The 23,903-nt window shown below is 41.1% G+C and overlaps 1 protein-coding gene across 12 annotated transcripts in view; it reads right to left on the bottom strand.

The window, feature by feature from the left end:
* adgrb3 (adhesion G protein-coupled receptor B3) overlaps positions 1-23,903 on the bottom strand; it is an 835,097-nt gene that overhangs the window by 178,836 nt on the left and 632,358 nt on the right. For all 12 annotated transcript variants that reach the window (XM_063040268.1, XM_063040273.1, XM_063040274.1 and 9 more), the window contains one exon: positions 21,930-22,056. In XM_063040268.1, the coding sequence (XP_062896338.1) occupies positions 21,930-22,056 (127 nt within the window). The remainder of the gene's footprint in view (positions 1-21,929; positions 22,057-23,903) is intronic.

Genomic DNA, 23,903 nt, shown 5'->3' with positions numbered 1-23,903 from the left:
TAAGATAAAACATCACTGTAAACTGAAATATTTAGCTTCATTCTAATTCTACATACACATCACCAGCAATCAATTGAGATGAATTTTCAAAATAACATGCCAATGTCGTTGAGTATCCGGATCTAGATCCTGTGGTTAAAAGGCCATTACCGTGATCTATTCATGTGACGGTTTGTAGACAAGAAAGTCAAAACCATACCATTGCTTATAAACAAAACTAACCAGTGAACGTTATTACTGTGTTCTGTCAGTCCACAGTTAGCATTGAAATGCAATACGAGATGGATAATTTTCAGAAACATCTGTTTACTTATGTTTGCACTATATATAATGTGTGAGCACGTAGCCAAGTGGTTAAGACATTGGACTAGCTACCTGAAGGTCATGAGTTCGAGCCCCAGCCGAGGGAACGTGTTGTGTCCTTGAGCAAGGCACTTAATCACACATTGCTCTGCGACAACACTGGTGCCAAGCTGTATGGGCCCTAATGCCCTTCCCTTGGACAACATTGGTGTCGTGGAGAGAGGAGACTTGCAGCATGGGCAACTGTTGGTCTTCCATACAACCTTGCCCAGGCCTGTGCCCTGGAGAGTGAAGACTTTCCAAGTGCAGAACCATGGTCTCGCAAGACTAAGGGATGCCTTTATATATAATGTACAGTGCCTTTAACACAGTAAAGGTTGCAAGACACTTTACTGCAGCATTAACAAGCAGAATTAGGACATACAGTTCCTTAAAAAAGTATTCAACCTCTGCAACTATTTTCACATTTAAATGTCAATAATTTTAAAGTATTTTGAAATACGATTTTTAAGCTAATCTACAAAACACTGTGCATCCTGTCAAATCAAAAGAAAAATTCCAAAACCTGTCAACAATTTACTAAAAATTAAAAACCAAAATTGTGAGGATGAAAAAGTATTTATTTCCTTTGTAATTACTACACTAACTTTGCTCAGGTGCAATCACCTTATCAACTCACCCAATTTGTTGATGCAGAAAAATGAAAGATCACTTGTTTTCAATGAATACATAAAAATAAATACCCCATCTCTCTTTAAGTTCCAACAGTGCACTCAAGACAAGTCAGGGAAATAATAATAAAGAAGCACAAATCTGGGGAAGGGTACAGACCATCTTAGTGTAGTCCAGAGTGAAAAAGTGGAAAAAAATATGAAACCACAGCCACACTGCCTAGGTCAGGCTGCCCTTCTAATCTTAGTCGCCTGTGAAGAATGGCACTTATAAGAGAGGATATTGTGATGCCAACAGACACTGTGAGTGAGTTGTAGAAGTCAGTGGTTCCAACCGGAGATGAAGTTCATGGCTCCACAATCTCTAAGGCCGTGCACAAAAGGGGGTATTTATGGAGGAGTGGCAAGAAAGAAGCCCTGGTTAAAATAAAAATATATCCTTGCCCAGAAAGACTTTGTAAAGTGTCACTGAGAAGATACTGTATATATGTGGAAGAAGATCTTGTGGTCAGATGCAACTAAAGTAGAACACTCTGTGCGGCGTAAATCTAATACTGCACATCAGCCAGGTAACACCACCTCTACTCTTAAGTATGGTGGAGGTAGCATTGTGCTATGGAGATGCTTTTCAACAGCAGAGACTGGAAATCTGGTCAGGATTGATAGGAAGACGAATGCTGCTAAATACAGAGAGATCCTGGACAAAAACCTGCTAGCCTCTGCCAAAAAGCTTCAACTGGGGAGAGACATAATCTTTCAGCAGGACAATAATCCAAAGCACACTACCAAAGCAACTATGGAGTGGCTTCAAATGAAGAAAATTTATGTCCTTGAGTGGCCCAGTCAGAGTCATGAGATTAACATGATTGAGCATCTATGGTAGGACCTCCAGATTGCTGTCCACCACTGCTCCCCAACTAACCTGGCACAGCTTAACCAATTTTGCAAGGAGAAATGGACAAATCTTGATCCATCACATTGTGCAAAACTAATAGAGACTAATTCCAAAAGACTACTGGCTGTAATACTTATGAGAGGAGGTTCAACTTAGTACTGAGCAAAGAGTTGCGGGGGGGGGGGGATATCTTTAAAGAGTTGACATTTCATTTTTTGAAATTTTAGTTTTTTCTTGCTTTACAATTTTTCTTGTTTTTGGGGCTCTACAGTGGTGCGGGGGAGGAGCATGTGTTTCACAAATAAAAATTCTCAGTTAAATTGATTAAAACCCTGGTTGCAATACTCATTGATGTGAACAAAGGGCTGGGGGCTGAATACTTTTACAAGGCACTGTATCTACTCAGATATTATGTACTGAGTGAGGAGCCATTCAAAAGCAGATGGAGGTAAAAAGGTCAGCAGAATAACTTATGTGATGTGATCTGAAATAGATCATTGCTATTTTGCAATCTGTTACAAATATAACTTCCCAAAGCTAGCTGTTAGTATCTAAAACACTCAAATCTAACAGCAAATTTCTCTGCAAGTTTCACATGTCAAATTCTACTGCGAAAAAAAAGTTTTTCCTTAACCTGATGGTGTGACATAACTTTAAAACAATCTAAATAATAGCAAATAGCAAGGCAGGTTGTATTTGTCTAATGATCTTCAGAGATGCCTTCTCAGATTAACTGAGTGATACCAGGGTTTCTCTTTGTGGGTGGGAGCAAGGGAGGGAAGGGGAAAGGGGCTTGATTTGTTGTTGCTGTTATTGTTGCTTGCGTTGTTCTGCTGGACACTGTTGGCCTGCTACACTGACACTGGAATACACTTGCCCCCAGCACATCCTTAAGTTGTGTTGGTTGTTAACAGTGCCTTGTAAAAGCAGACACATATTATTGTATGGTTTGATATATGTACATATGATAAATTAATCTTAATTTCTAATGCAAGTTATTGGATGTACAGCAAGCCGATTCATTCTCCAAATTTTTTTTGCTTATAGTAAAAGCCAGGGTATACACAATATGTATAGATGAAGTCATGGCTCGCTGCAAGTAGATAGGATAGGAAAGAATGCTTAGGATATACTTGCCTTTATTCAGCATAGAGGTTGGCAAGTCATGTTGCAGCTGCGTGAAATTTTGGCTGGGTCACTTTCAGAGTGTTGTGTCTAGTTCTGCTCGACTCATTCCAGGAAGGATGTGGGAGCTCTGGAGAGGGGTGAAGAGGGGGTTTATCAGGATGTTGCCTAGATTCACCAAGTTGCACAAACTTGGATGCTTTTCCATGGAGTGTCAGTGGCTGAGGGGAGGCCTGATCGAAATTATGAGAGGCATAGATAGGATAGGCAGAGACCATTTCCCAGGATAGGAAAGTCACATACTGAAAGGCACTGATTTAATCTGAAAGAAAGGAAGGTTTGAAGGAGATTTGTAAGACATGTTATATTTTTCCTTACAGAGTGGTAAATGTCTGGACTGCAATGCTGGGGAAGCAACTATGATAGTTACATTTAAGGAGCATTTAGACAAACATGAAAAGGCAGGACTGGTGGGTATAGACTATGTGCGGGCAGATAGGATTGGTTTAATTTGGTATCCTGGTCAGCACAGACATCATGGGCTGTATTGTTCTATGACTTATTCTATAGGCTGTGACAAATGGCAAGATTCCCGATTGATATATTCCATCATTGTTTTCATCAGTTTTACCAGTTGTATTTACAACTCACTTTTAAATTGTGTCTTTCTGTGCATGCAATGTATATGTTGCTATCTGTATCAATGATGTATGTTCTTCAATGTCTAGAAGGATGAAATGGAACAATCTGATCATTCTTTTTGTCAATTCAAGATATCCCTCCTTGGGTGAGCACACATTTTACACACAGAAGACTTATTTATTAATAATTCTTTATTGTTTTTTATTTCCTATTATATCTAATAATATAAATGAATAGGAAATAAAAAGAAATCAGATTGAGGGAGCACAATGGAGCAAGGAATAAAAATAATTGAGGGAAAATACAAGTCTTCATCAATCACCACATATATGCAGATCAACGTGAGCCTGGTCTGCTGTCTAAAGCAAAAGCATATAGTTCCAGTTTATGGAACAAAGTTGAAGTCAAGAAACAGATCTTACTCCTGAAATGTTTAGACTGGCAGTCAGCATAGGAATAGGAACTCAAAACTGAGAATGCTAGAAACACTCAGCAGGTCAGACAGAGTAATTAATATTTTGGTTTAAAGACCCTCATCAGAACCAGGAAAGGTGAGAAAACATACAAATTTTAAGTTGTAGAGAAGGCAGGTGGTGGATAGAGAGAAGAGAGGGAATTGCCTGTGATTGGGTGAAGACCAAGAGACAATGGAAGTAGTGCCAACTGAGAGAGGGTGTTGAAGGCGAGTTAACCATAACTTGTGTGACTGGTGATGTAAATACAGACATGAATGTGAACAGAGGAGAAAGAAAAATAAACAGTACAGGAACAGCGAGACACAAGCAATGCAGCTGCTGGAAGGCTGAAACAAAAAAGAATGCTAGAAATAGTGGACTAGTCAGGCAGCAAGTGTGAGGTCATAAAAACATTTGTAGGCTGATGATCCTTCATTAGAACTTGCTGGTCAGAAAATGCTGATGATGTAACTTGAGCTAATGGTGGGTTTTGTTGAAATAAGGAAAAGGGCAAATGCAAGAGGTCAGAGAGAGGGTGAGATTGAGAATTCAACAATTATTTTCCCTTTATAGTACACCTCCACCAGACAGATGAGCGATAAGTAGCCAGCCCTTCCCGTACTCCCTCACTCAGCATCATTCTCATATTCTCTCTCTCGCGCCCCCCCGTCTCTCTCTAACAGCAACTTTTTTCCCCCCCAGTGTTTTCGCTTTTCAATATAATATCAGTCTAAAGGAAAGTTTATATGATATGGGACTACCTGAGGAGTTAAATTTGAAAAAAATCATGGAAGCGTGTTCAGAAATTATTTCCAGATAGGAAATGGAATTTATCAAGTATTACTCCACTGCACATGCCCATGAGACATTTCTAAGTTTATACTTCACTAATTTAGAAATTAACTACAATGCTGGCCACGAAGCACGATGCTCTGCTCCAGACAGATATAACTGACACAAAATGGATGTTAAGTTCTACAGTTCTGATATCCCATCTTCTTTTTTGACAGTTGCACAAGAAACTCACATAATTGAGGCCCAAAGTTATTTTGTGCCTTTAGAGATCGACGCCATTGTGGCAGAAGTAAGTGGTCTGTGCAATGTACCCTCTATATCTTTTCTATCCTTCTTTCTAAGAGTGTCAAAGGTTATGGGGAGAAGGCAGGAAAATGGGGTTGAGAGAGATATTAAATCAGCCATGATGGAATGGTGGAGGAGACTCGAAGGGCTGATTGGCTGCAAGCTGCTCCCATGTTTTACGTCTGTCCATCCATAAAACTCTCAATCTAACAGTCCTCAATCATGTACTTAGCCAAAACTTAGATTCAATGCAAACATCCTTCAGTTGCATTTTTTCTGGGGGAGGGTGACGATGGGGACGATTTAACACAGATTAGGCATCACAAGCAACTGGAAACAAAGCCTTTTTTTTTGTTCTTTTAACACAGTGTGATGATTTTGAGGCTCCCATTTGGGCTTGTGTTCTCTGTTGTTGCATTTTCAGGACCTTGCAAAAATAAGATTCTTTCATTGCTGGTTCTTACATCGGTTACGGCTGAATGATTTTTAACTCAGCAAGAACTCAGCTTTTTCTCCTTTGCTTATGCTGATATATCCCCACGATGAACCAAAGACTTGGTGCATGGGCACAATCTGACATTAGTAAAATGGGAGCAAAGAATGCAAGTCTGTTCCACATAACCGACTCTCAGAACTTTATATCCATCCACTAGGGACACCTTGCGCATTCATAACTCAGGCCTGTAATTCTAGAATTTGATTACTATGACTATTGTTACGAGAATACACATAAAATTAAGATGTTTGCTGGCCTGGGCTAGCATCAGTGGCATCAGCAGTTGGTCTGCCACCTGCCCTCAGGGGAAGGAGAGATAAGGAACAATGGAGCAGCGTCTGGAGATGTGTAATGAAGGGATGTGGGAGGAAGAGCTGTCTGGAGCGGCTCCCCCCTTTGAACCCTGAACTGTTTGAAGTGATGGACAGGCGATACCCCAGCAGGGGGATAAAAAGGGACAGGTTCGCTAAGACAGACACACACGCCACCCGAGGTAACGAGACCCTGGAAGCGGTGCGCTTCTCACGAGTGGGTGAGAAGTGCCAGACAACGACAAGGGTGGAAAGGTACGATCAGCGGGAACCCGGTGTGTGTCCGCCCTTGCCTGGGTGCCGGGTTCACTGCAGAGGATCGACCGCATCTGGAGGAGGGGTCACAGTCGGTGACCTCAGGTGACATCACCAAGGACCCGCCCAAATACTGTTTGTGAGCCATCTCGCTGGTCTGTGAGTGAAGCTGTGCTGAATGATGAGTTGTTCCTATTCTATGTCTCTCTTCCCCACCTTGTCCATCGCCATGACAACGATTACTGCGAACTGAACTACTAAACTGGACTGAACTTTGAGTCATTTTGAAATTGGTCATTTACCCCTAGACAACGATAGAGCTTGATTGATGCTGTTATCTTAATTCTGTGCACATGTGTGGTTATCATTGTTGAATTGTTGCATTTATTATCCTTTCGATTACTGTGTTGCTTGTTTCTTTAATAAAACTTTCTTAGTTCTAGTACTCCAGACTCCAACTGAGTGATCCATTTCTGCTGGTTTGGCAACCCAGTTACGGGGTACGTAACACTATAAATGCCAACAATTGCAGTTTTAAAAAGTAAACATCTGAATTTATCATCAGTAATACCAATAGTCGAATAAAAGCCAAAAATATATGTTCAGAAATCATGACACCTCCACTGGTCAGAGTCAACCATGGACATTGCATTTTAGCTGTGTACGTATGCACATGCCAGTACAGAAGCCAGGGCAGTACTTTTTAATAGTCAGATCTATAAAAATAACAAATACCTCCTTTTTCTGTAACAATTCGTCTCAGGGCACTTCACAAGAACATTATCAAACAAAATTGAACACCAAACCACAGGGGAAGTTATCAGGAAAGACAGTTAAAATTGGTAGGGTTGTTTCAAGTGGCATCTCACAGGACAGGTTTAGTGAGAAAATGCAGAGCTCGAGGCCTCAGTAGCTTAAAACATCCAGCACGGAGGAGGGAAGATTAAAAGAGGCAGGATCATAAGTCATAGCCATCACAAGAGTTTTAGGACTGGAATAGATCAGAGAACTACGAAGGGGTTGGATATAAGCAAGCAAATGTTAATACAGAATTGCATACTAGGAGCAAGTTATCAAAATCAGGTTTATTATCACTAGCATGTGTTGTGAAATTTGTTAACTTAGCAACAGCAGTTCAATGCAATATACAATATAGAAAGAAAAAAAATCATAAATAAATAAGTTACAGTTATCTAACAATGGGTAATAGTAACTAGGAATTGGTGGGAGTTAGAACACAGAAGCAAGATTTCCAGTTACCTGGGTTTCCCATCAGGAGAGTGATCAACTGATCAGGCAAAGATTCGAAGTATATTTATTATCAAAGTCTGTATACAGTATACAACCCTGAGATTCGTTCTCCCACAGGCAGCCACGAAACAAAGAAACATCATAGAACCCATCAAAGAAAACATCAAACACCCAACAGGTGAGAAAAAGAGCAAATTGTGCAAAGAGTAAAAAAAGTGAGTGAATAGCACACAGAATGTTAACCATCAAATTGCAAAGTTCTCAGAACAGTCTAGGCATGTTCAGTTTAACGCTGTGTTGTTCACTAACTGCCGGCTGCAAAGCCAGCCTGCGCCAACGACACTGAGTCCACACCAAAGTACCTCTATCCGCCCTCAGCAAATCGCGCAAAAAAAGTAATGGACCTGATCATGGGTCTGCACTCTGCCTTTAGGCCGCACGCTCCGCTCTCAACCTCGCTGATTTCCCCCAGAGAGAGTAAAAGCACCGGATAGCTGAGTTAGCCCAAGAACACATAATCAAAATGAAAATTACAGGACCCAATCGCACGTTTAGTAATAGAATCACATTTAAAAGAAGAATTAGTTTTGTGAATTGTCTGCAGGACATTGCTATTTCACTGACAGATTAGCTATAGTAAGGGCATTATAGAGCCTCTTCACAGAGGGAAGCTGACAGCCATGACTATAAGTGCAACCATGCTGTCAGAGGGTGAACTGGTACCCTCTCTGGGCACCAATTCCAGGCATGGCTCAGTTCCAGAGAGATGTGAACAACAGTGATAGAGCTCAGGGCTAAGGGACAGAGTTCATGGCAGGGACCAAAGGCAATGCTTCATTATTTCCAATTTACAGATGGAATAATTCTCTGTTCATGCAGTGCTGGAAGTCGGAGAGGTGGTCTAATCACTAGGAAGTAACACAGAAGTTAAATCATATGATAGTGAGGTTGAATAACACACATTTGGAACCAGTTATGTTTTCAGGTGACATTAAAGAGCAGCATGCAAGTGAGAAATAGCAGGGGCCCAGTAAAGATTTCTATGGCTAGCATAAATAATAGTGCAGAAGGAGAAGCCATTGCACAGAATCGTATGTCCAGGACTTGATGCACTAGAACAAATTTTGAGTGCAGTCTCACCAAGCTGGCTGGCAGTAGCTGGTCACTGTAGGAATACCATGTAGACACGCTTGCCAGAATTTCAGACAGGTAGAGAAAAACAAGATGGTTTTGGATGTGTCTCAGGCATCATAACAGGTTTATTCACTCTGGTCAATGCTATTGTATTTTTCTGCCAAATAGTATGTCAATTTGTGAACTTGGAGTAGAAGAAAACATTTCCATAGCTCAACTAAATGTAGCAAATCTTAATAATGAAATTTCCAACAAAAAGATGTTAGGTATATAGCATAAAATAATGGACAAAGGAGAAAGATGTTATTACTACTATCTAACTGCAGTATTCATAAAAGATTCAAGCTTGATATTCACGGTTTATGATACCACTTGAACCTCTTAATTAGGTTATGGCACTGAAATCTACTCCCTGTTGTCCATTATTCTATACAGAATTTTTGCTTACAAAAGTGTAAGCAAATAAGGTCCCTTCCCTTCAAGAAATTCAGGTAATACAGTTTAAACACAGGAAGACAGCTGAAGCAATCTCATTATCAGCAAAGCCCCTGAGATCCAGCACCACTTGTCACTGGAAGAGATTTTCACTTTGTGCAGTACTGTAAAGCAAGTGATAGCAAGTTGGTCTGCTTTACGTTGCTTCAGATATTTGCCTCCATTGAAAGCAATGGAAATACAAAACAAAAATTGCCAGAGATGCAATTTGGTTGGTTGCTCTGTCCTCATTGCATACGGACAAGGCTTTGCATGCCAGTAATGCCTTTCCATAGATATTGTGATGAGTGGCGTTCAGTTTACAAATTCTGTGATAATTTCAGATTCTCTGCTTACTACATTTTTCCAATGGATGGTACAATTAAAATATATGAATTGTAAGTGTTTACATTCCAATAAAATGGTCGATAGAGTTAATAACAAGCATTGCTACTGACAACCTTTTCAATCATTTCCTCACTTTCTAAAACAAATTTTGAATTAAATCTATTCATAAAATAATTAAAAAAAAGATCCAGGGAACAGTCTGCCCTTACAGATTGTTTAGAAAATTTCGATGGCAGATTTTGACCTGTAAGGGTTAGAACCAATATCATGACCACTATTAATCCTTCAATCGACACAGCATTATCTGGTCATTTATAATATTGGCTGGGACTTTCCTGTGAAATGCCAGCTAATTTGCATGGAACAGCTAGCAATTTCTTAATTAGCATCAAGAAGTTTGAAACAACCATAAAAGGAAAGTGGAAGTTCCAAAAGTTCCAGAAATTCAATAACCTGTGGATGTTGGAAATCTGAAATAAAAACATGAAATGCTGAAAGTATTCAACAGGTCAGACAGCATCTCTGGAAATGGAAACAGAGTTAATTCTTCAGGTCAATAACCTTGGTTTGAATTGTTAGTGCTGCTTCGTTCCAAATATGCTGTCCACATGCTGAATGTTTTCAGCATTTTCTGATTTCAGTCCTGAACATCTTGACTCAGTGATTGTTAGAAACTTTGACAACTAGATATCAGTAACAGACTTCTCATGAAGGTCAGGGCAGGGCTCCAGCATCCAACAATTGTACAATGCTGAAGTTGGATTATCACAGAATCTTTTGAAACAATCTGAGAGAGTATATTGTTCCCCGTTTAAACCCTCACTTGAAAGACTGTGCCTCCAGAATTGCGTCACTCTCAGCCTCATCACTCTGGAGATCTCCCATATACGACAAGGTTCCCTTACCCTGCACTGCTTGTTTCACTTCCTATCGAAGATCCACAAACCTGACTGTCTGGGTAGGCCTATTGTTTTTGCCTGCTCCTGCCCTACTGAACATATCTGCACACCTCGACTCCATTTTATCCCCCTTAGTTCAGTCTCTTCCCACCTACAACTGTGATGCTTCATATGCTCTTGATCTCAACAACTTTCAATTCCCTGGCCCTGATCATCCCGTTCTCACCATGGATGCCCAGTCTGTATACACTTCTATACTCCATAGAGAAGGCCTGAGAGCTCTTGGCTTCTTTCTTGACAACAGACCCAACCCCTTCTCAGTTCTCCTTCATCACCACCCTCCTCTGTATGGTGGAACTAGTCCTTATCTTCAACAATTTCTCTTTCAGTACCTCCCACTTTCTCCAAGTTCAAAGTGTAGCAATGGGTGCCCTCATGGGCCCCAGCTCTGCCCGTCTTTTCATTGGCTCCAAAGAACAATCCATGTTCTAAGCGTTCCCTGGTAATGTCCCCAAATCTTTCTGCGCTACATTGACGACTGCATTGGTGCTACTTCGTGCACACAGGCTGAGCTCGACAATTTCATCAACTTTGCTTCTAACTTTCACCCTGCCCTTAAAATCACCTGGTCCATTTTTGACCCCCCCCCCCGCCCCCCATCTCTTTGTTTCCATCTCTGGAGACAAACTGGCTGGCTGCTGGTATCTTTTATAAACCTACCGACTTCTATGGCTATCTTGACTATCCCTTTCCCACCCTGCCTCCTTTAAAAATGCCATTCCCTTCTCTCAGTTTCTTTGTCTCTGCTGCATCAGTTCCCAGAATGAAGCTTTCCTTTCCAGGACATCAGAGATATCCTCCTTCTTCAAAGAACAGGGTTTACCTTCATCCACCTTTGATGCTGCCCTCACCCACATCTCCTCCATTTCCTGGGCACCCCATCTTCCAGCTGCCTTAACAGAGATACAGTTTCTCTTGTCCTTACTCACCGGCATGAGCGTCTGCATCCATTGCATCATTCTCCACAACTTACACTTCTTCAACGGGGCCCTAACCACCGAACACATCTTTACCTCACCCCCCCCCCCGACTCTCCATTTTCCGCAGTAATATTGTTCCCACCGTGATTCCCTTGCCCATTCATTCCTCCCCACTAATGTCCTTCCTAGCACTTACCCCTGTAAGTGGCAGAAGTACTACACCTGCCCATTCACCTCTTGCCTCACCTCCATTCAAGGCCGTAAAAAGTCCTTCCAGGTGAAGGCAACACTTCACCGGTGAATCTGTTGGGGTTGTTTACTGTATCTGGTGTCCCGAACCGGCCTCCTCTACATTGGTGAGACCCAACATAGGTTAAGGTCTGCTTTGTTGAGCACCTTTGCTCTATCCGCATAAAGCAGGATTTCCCAGTGGCCAACTAATTCAATTCCAACATGTTGGTCCATGGTCTCCTCTTCTGCCACAATGAAGCCACTCTCAGGTTGGAGGAACACCACTTCATACTTATTTTGTCTCGATAGCCTCCAAGCTGATGGCAAGAATATTGATTTCTCCAGCTTCTGGTATTTTCCCCCTCCCCCTGCCCTGTTCTTCAATTACCCACTCTGCCTCCCCCTTTACCTTTTCTCCTCACCTGCCTATCATCTCCCCTGGTGCCCCTCCTCCTTCCCTTTCTCCCATGGTCCTCTCTCTTCTCCTATCAGATTCCTCCTTCTCCAGCCTATCACCTCCCAGCTTCTTACTTTAAATTCCGCTCCCCCCACCTGGCTCACTTATCACCTTCTAGTTTATACTTCTTCCCCATCTCTTTCTTATTCTGGCATCTTTTGTATTCCTTTCCAGTCCTGATGAAGGGTCTTGGCCCGAAATGTTGGATGTTTATTCATTTCCATCGATGCTGTCTGACCTACTGAGTTCCTCCAGCATTTTGTGTGTTTCTCTCAATCTTATACTGATTGAAGAGAAATATTTGCTTTTGAAGATATTACCAACTTATTGCTGCACATTGCAAATTTTGAATTTGTCACAGACCTTATTTAGGATTGGCTGAGTTATGGGAATACACAAACACACAAAAATCTGAAAGGAATTAACACATTGTTTTATTTTCTGTGCAAAACAGGTAGAAAAAGTTAGTGCATGAAAATCACCTACTTTCATTTCAATAGCTGTGAGGGAGAGAGGCAAGTTTTAGCCAATTTAATTTTTTATTAAAACTGGGATTACCCAAATTTTTAAAAATGACATTAAAAGTTTATAAATGCTTAATCTACTTCCATTTATAATAATTTCTTTAGCTTTATTTTATGCAGTTTTACAATGTCAAGTGACATTCTTAGCCGATGGCAGCTGGCTAAGCTAAAGGTTACGGCTTTGCCAACTTTCACAGTATATGGAGTATAATCTTGTGGTTGAAACCTGATCTACTTTATCACACTAGTGTACTTACATCCAGAAGCTCAGTCCCAAGTCTTGGTGACAAATTTGTAGTTGCTCTCAGCAAGGAGTCTTGCTCTGGAAAATCTGTTGTAGTCAAGCACTGACCGGTGGGACACCACTCAGAGCAGGAGGGAGAAAATTAGCTAGAGTTTCCTACCACACAGTGATTGTGGTGAAAGGTATGATGCGCATAATTACTGATTCTGAATTTCCCATCACTGATAACTAATTTTGTATAAATGAATTTATACAAATAAGCAGAGGCCCACTGATTCCAAGGACTCATGATTTACCATTTTCTATATCCTGTGTCTAGCATGGAAGTTGAAGAAGGGGGCAAGCTTTCAAAAGAAAGAAACTAGCTGGAAATAATTGTTTTAAATTTCAGTTAACTAGAATTTCACTGGTAGTCTTTGTCCAGAAAATGCAAGCTCTGAAAACCTAAAGGGAAGAGTTCACCTTCTCACACAAGAACTAATCCACTCAAGGCTGAAGTGCTCACTGTTAAAAGTTGAAACATACAAAGCCAGTATTCTATCTTTTGCTGGAGAGTAGGCTCTGGGATATTATACCAAATGAACCTAATGCTGACACTCAGAAATACCTCAGAAAAAAAATGTACTGGTAAATGGAGCCAGAAACACTTACAATTATAAAGGAAGTTTGGAGGACATTTATCTTATTTAACTCTAATCTACACTGGGATGGATGGTAGAATGTACACAGCTAATTAAATAATGCCTAAGAGCCCTTAGGATATTGTAAACTGCTTTGGCCTCCCTCAAATGCAGAGAGTTCAAACGTCAGTGCATAAAGATTACTCGGACATTTCCAGAACTTGATACTTTAATTTTCCAATATAAAAATATCTTGAGGTAATTATGCTTCAACAGCAAAAGACACATTACACAAATCTATATATTCATTCATACACTTCCTCCGCTCATGCATACAGAAAACCCCTGGTGATATCTTGGCCCAGATTTTGCTGGGGTTTGACTGCAGTTCTCATATAATCATCTTTTTTTTTTGCCATTTACTCTGCTGGATTTCAGGATTCTTGTACAAGAACAAATGCCCTGAATTTACTGGCTGGAGCTACTGCCTTTTTTTCTGACTGTATGGGAGAATTGTATGGGTTGAACGGTCTGTTTAGTTCTAGATTGGGACCCAAGTACCCATTCACTTGATTGGAAATTCTAGGAGTCTGTGGAAGAATAAAAAGGCACTGGTTTATAATTGTCACGTACTGAACAACAATGAAAAGTTTCTGTGTGTGCCATCCAGACAGATCAATCTATACACCAATTATGTCAGGGTAGGAAAAAAAAAACAGGATGCAGAATAAAATGCTACAGTAATTGAGAGAGTGTGCTGCAGGTAGATAAATAAAGTGCAAGGATCATGAGGTGGTAGACTGAAAGATCAAGCGTCCATCTTTTAGCATATAATTATAACTGTTTTTCCAGTATATGTTACTACTTTAGTATCTTCAAATGGATTTTGAGATGGTTTTACTTATAAATTATTTTTCACTTCTTAAATGTCTTTGAATAATTTTGTCAAATGGAAAAGCCAACGTCAGCTCGTTGTGTTGCTCAAGACACTGCCACCCCTCGGCTTCAGTGGGATCGGCCCTCAAGTCCAAGGTGGTAAGCTTGAGAGCATGGGAGATGTAACCAGAACCTGAGCCACGTGCACCAGAAACAGAACATTATATAAGCTGCAGGTTATCTCATTTAACTTTGTGAATATCATAGCTGAGCATTAAATGTCAGAACAGGTGGATTCTGTTATTTTGCAGTGTGGCTGTATGTGACTCAGAGGAAGCTATGAGTGAATTATTCCGAAAGTACTGTCACCAACTGAATATATATCATAACAGCAATGTGCACACAGCAAAGTTCCACAGATGTGAGGTAACAGTGGTCTTCATGAACATCATTCTCCTCTTCGGACAGTGGCATCTCTTCAGATAACGTCGGGTCTATAAAAGTGGCACATCCAACAATGAAGCATTCCACCAGGTCAGCATTTAATTGTCTATCCAAATTAGCTGCTCAAGCCAGGGCTGAACATGCAATCTGACTCAGAAACAACAACTCCACCAACCCAGCACAGTCAATTTTATCTCAAAATAGATTTTATATATATATATATACACAAAAGAACTGGAGTGAGATTGGATAGGATGATGGAAGTACAGCACGCCACTAAGTTGGCATGAGACATATCAATGAAAATAACAAAAAAATACTGCATTTCTTAAAAACCTGATTCAGGAAGATCTCATATCCAAAACATTAACTTTGCTTCTCTTGCTGTGTGTTTCCAGCATTTTACATGAGGCATGTTATGCCTGATATGTTAGTGAGCCAAAGGAAAATTGCCTCATTCTTTTACAGGACGCGGCAACAAATCCTCACACCTTTTTAAGATTCCAAAGTCAATCCAATTTTAAACTGGTATTTTAATTCCAATTTTGGAATTGATGGTGTATGGGATGTTTCGTACAAGGACAAAGAAGTACAAAGTGAGGGTTCCTCCCCAATTTAAATATTTATTACAGGGGTGTTCGATGTGGCAAAGTCTCTAGATGAAGACTTGTATTTCTACAACAACTTATTGCTGTCATACTAAACTCTTAAATCATTACAACTCACTGTTTTTACCAAATAATATCCTGCACTCTTAAACTATCAACAGTAACAGTTTAATTTCCTTATAAATGCATCGATCCCTGTCTGTAACTTCGTGCACAATCTACTGTATTCCTGCAACTTTGGGCTGACCATCCTCATATTTAGTTGGTCCCCCTCTTAACTACTTGCCCTCAAACTCTGCGATACCTACCCTAATTTTTCCTTATGTGACAAAGACAAATTTTCTTTGGTAACTAATGCCTTGGAATGATTATCCAAACAATAAAGATGTAAGCTATTGTCATTATCCATGAAAAACAACATCTTCAACTATGCAGCTACACTGGATCACTGTCACATCAGTTATCCAAACTTTTGCTTTCAGTAATCACAATTTTACACTGACACCTTCTAGTTACACATAAGTAGCTGTAATCAGCAGAACACTCAAGCTGCAAGTGGCAACTGATCTTAGAGTTCCAATTTGCAACACTGAAACTAACAAACAAATTTTTGGAAACCAGCAAAAATGCTGAGGTAAATAAAACTGAGCTGCACTGGTCAACTAGAATTCAGGGATTTCAAGGCCTCTGGCCACTCAGTGGCCTAAACTCACGGCCAAAATTCAGGTGAGGCCTTAGTGCGATAACCTCCATTGGCTGAGTAGGCTGAGATTATCATTTCTATGATGTCATGGAAAGATTTGGGAAAATGTAATATCCCCTTCCTCCAATGGGGCTTAATTCCACTTGCATCTGCCTCTACTCATTTCATACTGATCATGTAGAGCTCCACATTATATTTATAAGCATCTGACATGGAATATTGAAATCTCTGGCATGTTTTCCTATCAATGCAACACAATAATAAGCAGTTACTGTGTATAACAATGATTTATAATAAATATGAACAATTTACATTAATTTAAGCATATGCAATTTATGTTTGTTATGATCTGTGCTGCTGCTATAAAAAAGCTAATTGTCATGGTACTTGTACTCTGAGTATGGATGCCCATGATGATAAACTTGAACTTGATGGAAGTAATGCTGAGAAGCGGATCACTCCCAACGACAGATTCCAGTATATCGTCACCTCTTTATGAGCCATGGGGAGAGAGAGTTAGGGGCTAATAATACCAGATTGGAAAATTAAATTCTAAGCTTTAAGTTTACCAACTCCTTATGAACAATGAAGCAACAAAGCCAAAAAAAGAGTTCAGTGTGGCAGTTCAGAACGGACTGCTAATGTGACAGAAGCCTCTTTAATAGTACACCTGCTCGTTAATGCAGATATCTAATCAGCAAATCATGTCACAGCAACCTACTGCATAAAAGCATGCAGGTATGTCAAGAGGTTTGGCTATTGTTCAGGTCAAACATCAAAATAGGGAGAAGTGTGATCTAAGTGACTTTGCCCGTGGAATGATTGTTGGTGCCAGACAGGATGGTTTGATTATCTCAGAAACTGCTCATCTCCTGGGATTTTCACGCACAACAGTCTCTAGAGTTAACAGAGAATGGTGCAAAAAACAAAACCAAACAAAAAAATCCAGTGAGCAGCAGTTCAGTGGGTGAAAACGCCTTGTTAATGAGAGAGTTCTGAGGAGAAAGGCCAAACTGGTTCACACTGACAGGAAAGTGACAGTAACTCAAATAACCATGCGTTACAACAGTGATGTACGGAAGAGCATCTCTGAACGAACAACGGGTCAAACTTTGAAGTGGACAGACTACAGCAGCAACAGATCATGAACATTACACTCCCGTACCTAATAAAGTGGCCACTGAGTGCAAGGCTCAGGAGTTATCCAAGAGTCCGTGGGCAATAATCAAAACGAGTATTATTTACTTCAATGTTCTGAGCAGTCAGCTCCAGAAGGTAGAATTCCCATTAACTGTGAGGAACAAATTAAAGACCTAGAGAATTCCTGCATGACCAAAAACACAAATGGATCGTATAGTGGTGCAGCTGGTAGACCTGCTACTTCACAGCTTCAGCAATCCAGGTACAGTCCTGGCCTCTGGTGCTGTTAGTGTTGCGTTTGCGTGTTCTCCCTGTGACCTCATGGGTTTCACATCCTCAAATCTGCTGGCTGGTAAGCTCATTAGTCCCTTTAAATCTGTGTGTGGACGAGTGACAGATCTGGAAGAGTTGATAAGAGTGTGAGGAGAGTAAAAAGGGTTAGGGAAAAGAATGGATGCTTGAAGGTTGGCACAAACCAGATGGGCTGAAGGGCCTTTATCCATGCTGCATCTCTCTAATAAACAAAATCCAGACAGTTCTAACAGAATTCAAGAGAAGTAATTAGCTGGTAAAATAACTGAGATGAGAAACTTCCTATTCTACTAAACTAATTTACTTGAGGAGAAAATCTGCAGATACTGGAAATCCAAGCAACACATGCAAAATGCTGGAGGAACTCAGCAGGCCAGGCAGCATCTATGGAAAAAGAGTACAGGTGACGTTTCAGGCTGAGACCCTTCAGCAGGACCCTTTGTCCTGAAACGTCGCCTATACTCTTTTTCCATAGATGCTGCCTGGCCTGCTGAGTTCCTCCAGCATTTTGTGTGTGAAACTAATTTATTTGTTCTATGGCCTACATTAGAGCCTCAATGTGGCAGTGAAGGTCAATGATGGACCACAGAACAAAATTGATTTAACACAATGACAATCTGCTCAATTTCCAAAGTCAAATTAGTTTGACTTCCATTCTATGAAAGACAAATCTAAACTCCTCCTACAGCATTTTTGATAGCAATATTTATGCAGTTTCAGCAGACCTTCCAACTGACAAATAGGATGGCTAAAGGCCTTCTCGTTTATTTCAAGATGGCAGTTTAAACCAATCCCCCCGCAACAACTTCCATGTGGTTGAACTTACTCTAAGGTTGAAATAACACAGAAAACGCTGGAAATAGTCAGCAGCCCAGGCGGCACCTGTGGAGGGAAAAACAGAGTTCATGTTTCAGGCTGACAATCCTTCATCTGATTATCAGCCCAAAACATCAATTCTTTTGCTCAACACAAAGATGCTGCCTGGCCTCTTTTGAATCTAGCCTCCTGTCCCATGATCCTCTCATATCCCTTTTGCCAATCACCTGTCCAGCTCTTGGCTCCATCCCTCCCCCTCCTGTCTTCTCCTATCATTTTGGATCTCCCCCTCCCCCTTTCAAATCTCTTACTAGCTCTTCTTTCAGTTAGTCCTGACGAAGGGTCTCGGCCCAAAACGTCGACTGTACCTCTTCCTGGAGATGCTGCCTGGCCTGCTGCGTTTATCAGCAAATTTGATGTGTGTTGCTCTTTTGAATCAACCCATTTCCCCTGAAAACTTTGCAAGTTTCAGATACAGCAACCTCCTCTTGGCATACGTAGAATGTTCTTTGTTTTAATCCTGCTCTTCTTTCTCATTTCTTTTTCCTGGCACATTGACAAATATACCAATGCTGCTTCCTGCTCTCACCTTGAACTAGAAACATCAACTTTGCTAACTATTTTTACTCCCCCTGTATTTTGACTTATCAGGACAGTATGGGAGTAGCTTAGCAACTAGTAAGTTCACAGACCCCTGCAACTACCTTGGCTACTGCCCACCCTGTTTCCTGCCATTCCATTCTTACAGTTAAGCTGACTGCATCACTGCAATCCCTGAAATGCTATCTTCTGCATCTGTGCTGCTGCTTTCTGCTGAGAATTCTCTTGCAGGGCCCTTGGCTATGTCTGACCTATTTCTCACATTTCTGCTCTTCCTTGTAGAAGCATGGCAGGGTTCAACTTTCCCTCGCCCACCATTTCAGTCACCAGCTCCCACACCTTGAGCATGACGTCTCCTCAAGCACATCTTCCTCTTTCTGCATTCAGAAGGATCATCCCTTGCCTAACAATAGTGAACATCTCGATCACTGGCAAGAGCCCCTCCCTTCCCCAAGCACCTTCTGAACAACTATTTTTGTTATTTAATCTCTCTTGCCTCCCCTCTTTCATTGTCCTCTATTTCTACCGCCCTCTTCTCTGCAACATAAAACTGGTTCATCTCTGTGATTTTCCAGACCTGATAAAAAGTTATTAACCAAAAACTTTAACTGTTTGCCTCTTCACAGAAAATGTTCTGTTGATTACTCTCATCATTTTGCTTTTGTGAGGTTTCTAACATCTGCGGAATTTTGTCTTTGACTTTTATTCATAATCTTCATAATGAAGGGAGCCACTCAGCTCACAGACTCTATGCTGGCACTCACAACAATCCTACTCCTCCCCATTATTACCCTTCACATTTTCTCCCACATGACTCCCGTTGATTATTCAACCACTCACTTACACATCAGGGGTATCTGACAGTGGCCAATCAATCTAACAATCAACGTTTCTTTGGGACGTTGGAAGAAACCAGCGCACCTGGACAATATCCACATGATCACACAGAAAACTCTGAAGTCCACATATTTATGCACGTGATACAGTTATATGAATACAGGCTCCTTGGTCCACTCGTTCATGCCAAACATTTATCTTCCATTTTCACTAATCCTATTTTAATCTCACTGCAGTCTTGTTAATTCCTCACAGATTTTAATGACTAAGGCAAAACAGGACAAGTGACTTGTGGTTATTTATAATACATTTCCTCCTCTCCCTCTGCAATTGGATCCTTGACTTCATGACCAAAAGACCACAATTAGGAAGGATAGGCTGAAACCCTTACCAATTTGTATTGATGCACCATAGAAAACACTCTACCTGGATGCATAACAGCTTGGTATGGCAACGGCTCTACACGTGACAGCAAAAAACTGCAGAGTTGTGGACACAGCTCAGCACATCATAGAAACCAGCCTCCCCTCCATGGATGCCATCCATATTTCCAAGGCCCTCAGTAAAGCAGCCAAAATAATCAAAAAACCCGTGTACCCCATATATTTGTTCTTTTGAGCTCTCCCATCAGGCAGAATATACAAAAACACGTAACACTAGGCTAAAGGACAGCATCTATCCTGTTGAATCGTGAATGGACTTCTTGTACGATAAGATGGACACTTGATCGTATAATCTACCTCATTATGATCTTGCACTTTATCGTTTACCTGCAGTGTGCTAGCTTTTACACTTTATTCTGCACTATTATTACTATTCTAGTTCAATGCACTGTGTAATTATTTGATCAGTATGAACAGTATGTAAGATAAGCTTTTCAATGTAAATGGGTATATGTGGACCAATACCTAGTCATTAATTAGATGCACACTCTCACCCAAAACCAAAGGCTTGATTGCTGTAAAATTTTCCAAAGGTATTCCAAAATTTTGAAGTCAGTCAAACAGTAACCTATACTACATCCTCAAATCTAAGTTTGCCTGGTGATACCTACAGCAGAGAGTGTTGCAAGCGAGAGGACACAGAACATGAGCTGGAACAGTTCTAATCAGCAGACTCAAGTGTGGCCTAATGGCTGGCCATTTAAAATATAACCTGGGCTGTCAAAGTAAATCAGGGCCAGTGATTTATGATCTACCTGAGTCTTTGGAAAACAGATATCAGATAGCAGAGATTATCTCTGTAAGTTTACTCCCCTTCTTCACCATTTGGCATGGTTTCACTTAACGGCAAAATTCGCATCAGCACAAATCCAACAACATTTTGTGGCATGTTTAAAACGCTGTGACAACACCAAGCAATATCACTGCAAAGACCAAGTTCACAAGGTGACCCACACACCTTTGGGACAGTCCTTTACAAGGGGAACATTCATCAGTACCTTTTACTCAAATCACAACTGCAGCAGACATTGAGCCCTGGCAGAACAGAACCCAGCAGACAAAGCGGAACAGCTGATGGGGCAGATACAGTACAAGTAATCTTGCCTAGCATCCTCCCCCGCCCCCAAACTCAACACAGCTTTGAGAGCTGATACCCATGGCTTCCGGATTGGCGAATCAGGCGCAAGGTGTTACTGGATCATATTTCATTTCAAGTAACGGTTAAGAATCACCGTGAAAACGAGGGGGTTGATCAAAGGCAAAGGTAACCTTATAAGCGCACAGTACCCCAACACACAGACACCTCTAAGCACAAGCTCTTCAAGTAATGTGTCGGAATTTCACAATTACTTTTCAAAGGCATTTTTAAATAGCATAATTTTGGGGATGGGACGGTCAAATTATACATGAACAATAAAATCACTTATTCTTTAAAAAACACTAATAATCAAGACAGTTAAAAAACACCCGGCTCATTGGATTCACATCATTTTCTTATTCACACTATAGGTTCACTCTCTCCCCCCGCCCACCCTCCAGATGATTATTTTTGCCCGATGTAACACAGTAATCAATTATTTACTTAACCCCACATGACAAGAGGGTTGATAAGCAGCGGGGCCCGTCCTTACAGCTGCTTTAGTAAACGATAGGAAAGGAGAGAAGGGGAGGGAGTGGGGGCGAAAAATTATATCTGGCAGCTCTTTTAAAAATAAATATAGAATTTATTAATTCTTATTCTGTTTGATTACTTACTATTTCTCGGGGTTGGTGAGCTAAAATGGCGAATGTCGAGAGGCGATCACACAAGCATTTGGTGTGGGATGCATCGGTAAGCACAGTTTTACATCCCAGAGTGGACCAGGCACCGGTAGACTCGTTCCTGCAAAAGGAATACATTAGATGTGACGGACAGTTGGTGACGGGTGTGAGCAGGGCGCGGGCGCTCACCTCGGCTCGCTGGAGCGCTCTTCGCATCCCCAGCAGAGACTTAAATAAAACGAAACATTATTGCAATTGTTTTTTTAAAAAGACTGTACCCCGGTGCTGTTCGATTTGGAGTGGTGCTGATGGTGTGTTAACTGGTGGACGCTCATTAGGAGCTCGCCCGCTTCCCTAAGGGAGTTTTGCATGGTGGCGACGGACAACATCCGCTCGCCACCAGCTTGGTGGGGGGGGGGGAGGAGGGTGGTCTTTACTGCATGACTACTTTCGGGGCGAGGAGGAGGAGGGAGAGGGAGGGATTTAGGATATTGTTTTGCTAAACACACGCCGACGAGGTGCCTCGCTGTTCATGGAGTTAGCGCGAAGGGGAGGGAGTTCCGCGTCTCCAGTCCCGCTCCTGGCGGTGGAGTGGGTGGGGGGTGGATGCTGAGTTCAAGTGGTCGACACGAGAGCTTGCTCCGAAACATTGGCCGGGCCAGAGGGGCGGCCACAATCCGCGCAAGCCTCCGTGACTCTCATCCCCTCACGCCTCCCCCGACCCCGCTCGCAGATGGTATAAACCACACACATAAAGCAGCCAGCGTATTGGAAAGAAATGATATTAATCAGGGTGACGGGAACAATCTGTTTATTTATAAAATGTTTTATATTCAAAATGCATTCGCTAGAAAGCAACTGAAAGCAGATTGGGTGGGGGAAACTTTAGATTACATTTGTGTTATATGTATAATCCTTACATTATACGGGATTGCAAAATTACCCAATTAATAAATCTCCTCGGCTCTCTTTGCGGGAGTAGATACTATCAGTTCCCAAAGTGAAAGTGATCAGGGCAAAAGAATGAGAGAAAAGGTCCCTTATCTGCATTCAATTTATAGTAACCAACAGAGTGCATTGCAGTCAGCAGTGTGATAAGGCTTGCAAATTATCCACATCTGGATAAATTCGCCAATGTTATAGCAGGAAGATAATTCTAGAAATTTAACTGACAAAACGTACTCCAAGTGTTAGGTTTGAATTGGACGTACATCCTCTCGTTCGTCCAACTCAACCCTAACATCCACTTCTCTATAATAATTTTTCAGCTATTTTCACAACACATGCCAGCTTATAAAATTACTGTATTTAAAAACCTAAATGTTCTGATGACATGAAAAGTGGATAGCTATACTAATTTTCTCAGGAACCATGGCTCACTGTGTCAACTAAACCTTTTGTTTCTTATAATGGGTCTTGTATCAAGTCAGCACTAGCACATTTATTGGTGCATAAGAACATCTGGTATTTGCAGTGATGAGGGGCTGGTGGAGGTGGGTACTCTCACTTTCTGGATAACTACTTGAATTGGCAAGGCATTTGAAGTCTATGGATCAGGTGCTTGTAATTGGGTTTGGTATAGATGGGTACCTGATGTTGGGCTGAAGGATTATTTCTGTGCTGTATGACTTTAAGACTATAATGTAACTAGGATTAGGAATAGTTCATTCAGAATCAGAATCAGGTTTAATATCCTTGGCATATGTCATGGTTTTTTGTTTTGTTTTGCGGCAGCAGGACATTGCGATATATAATAAAAAACCATAAATTACCATAAGAAATATATATTAAATAAGTAGTGCAAAAAGAAACAAAAAATGGAAAAAAAAGTGAAGTAGTGTACGTGGGTTCATTTGTCCATTCAGAAATTTGATGGCAAAGGGGAAGATGCTGCCCCTAAATGTTGAATGTGTGTCTTCAAGCTCCTGTACCACTGCCTTGATGGTGGCAATGAGAAGAGCCTCTGAA

Source organism: Mobula hypostoma, chromosome 2, assembly GCF_963921235.1.
Source record: "Mobula hypostoma chromosome 2, sMobHyp1.1, whole genome shotgun sequence".
NCBI classification, from domain to species: domain Eukaryota; kingdom Metazoa; phylum Chordata; class Chondrichthyes; order Myliobatiformes; family Myliobatidae; genus Mobula; species Mobula hypostoma.
The sequence above is the reverse complement of the archived record's forward strand: the minus strand, read 5'-3'. Positions and strand labels throughout refer to the sequence as shown.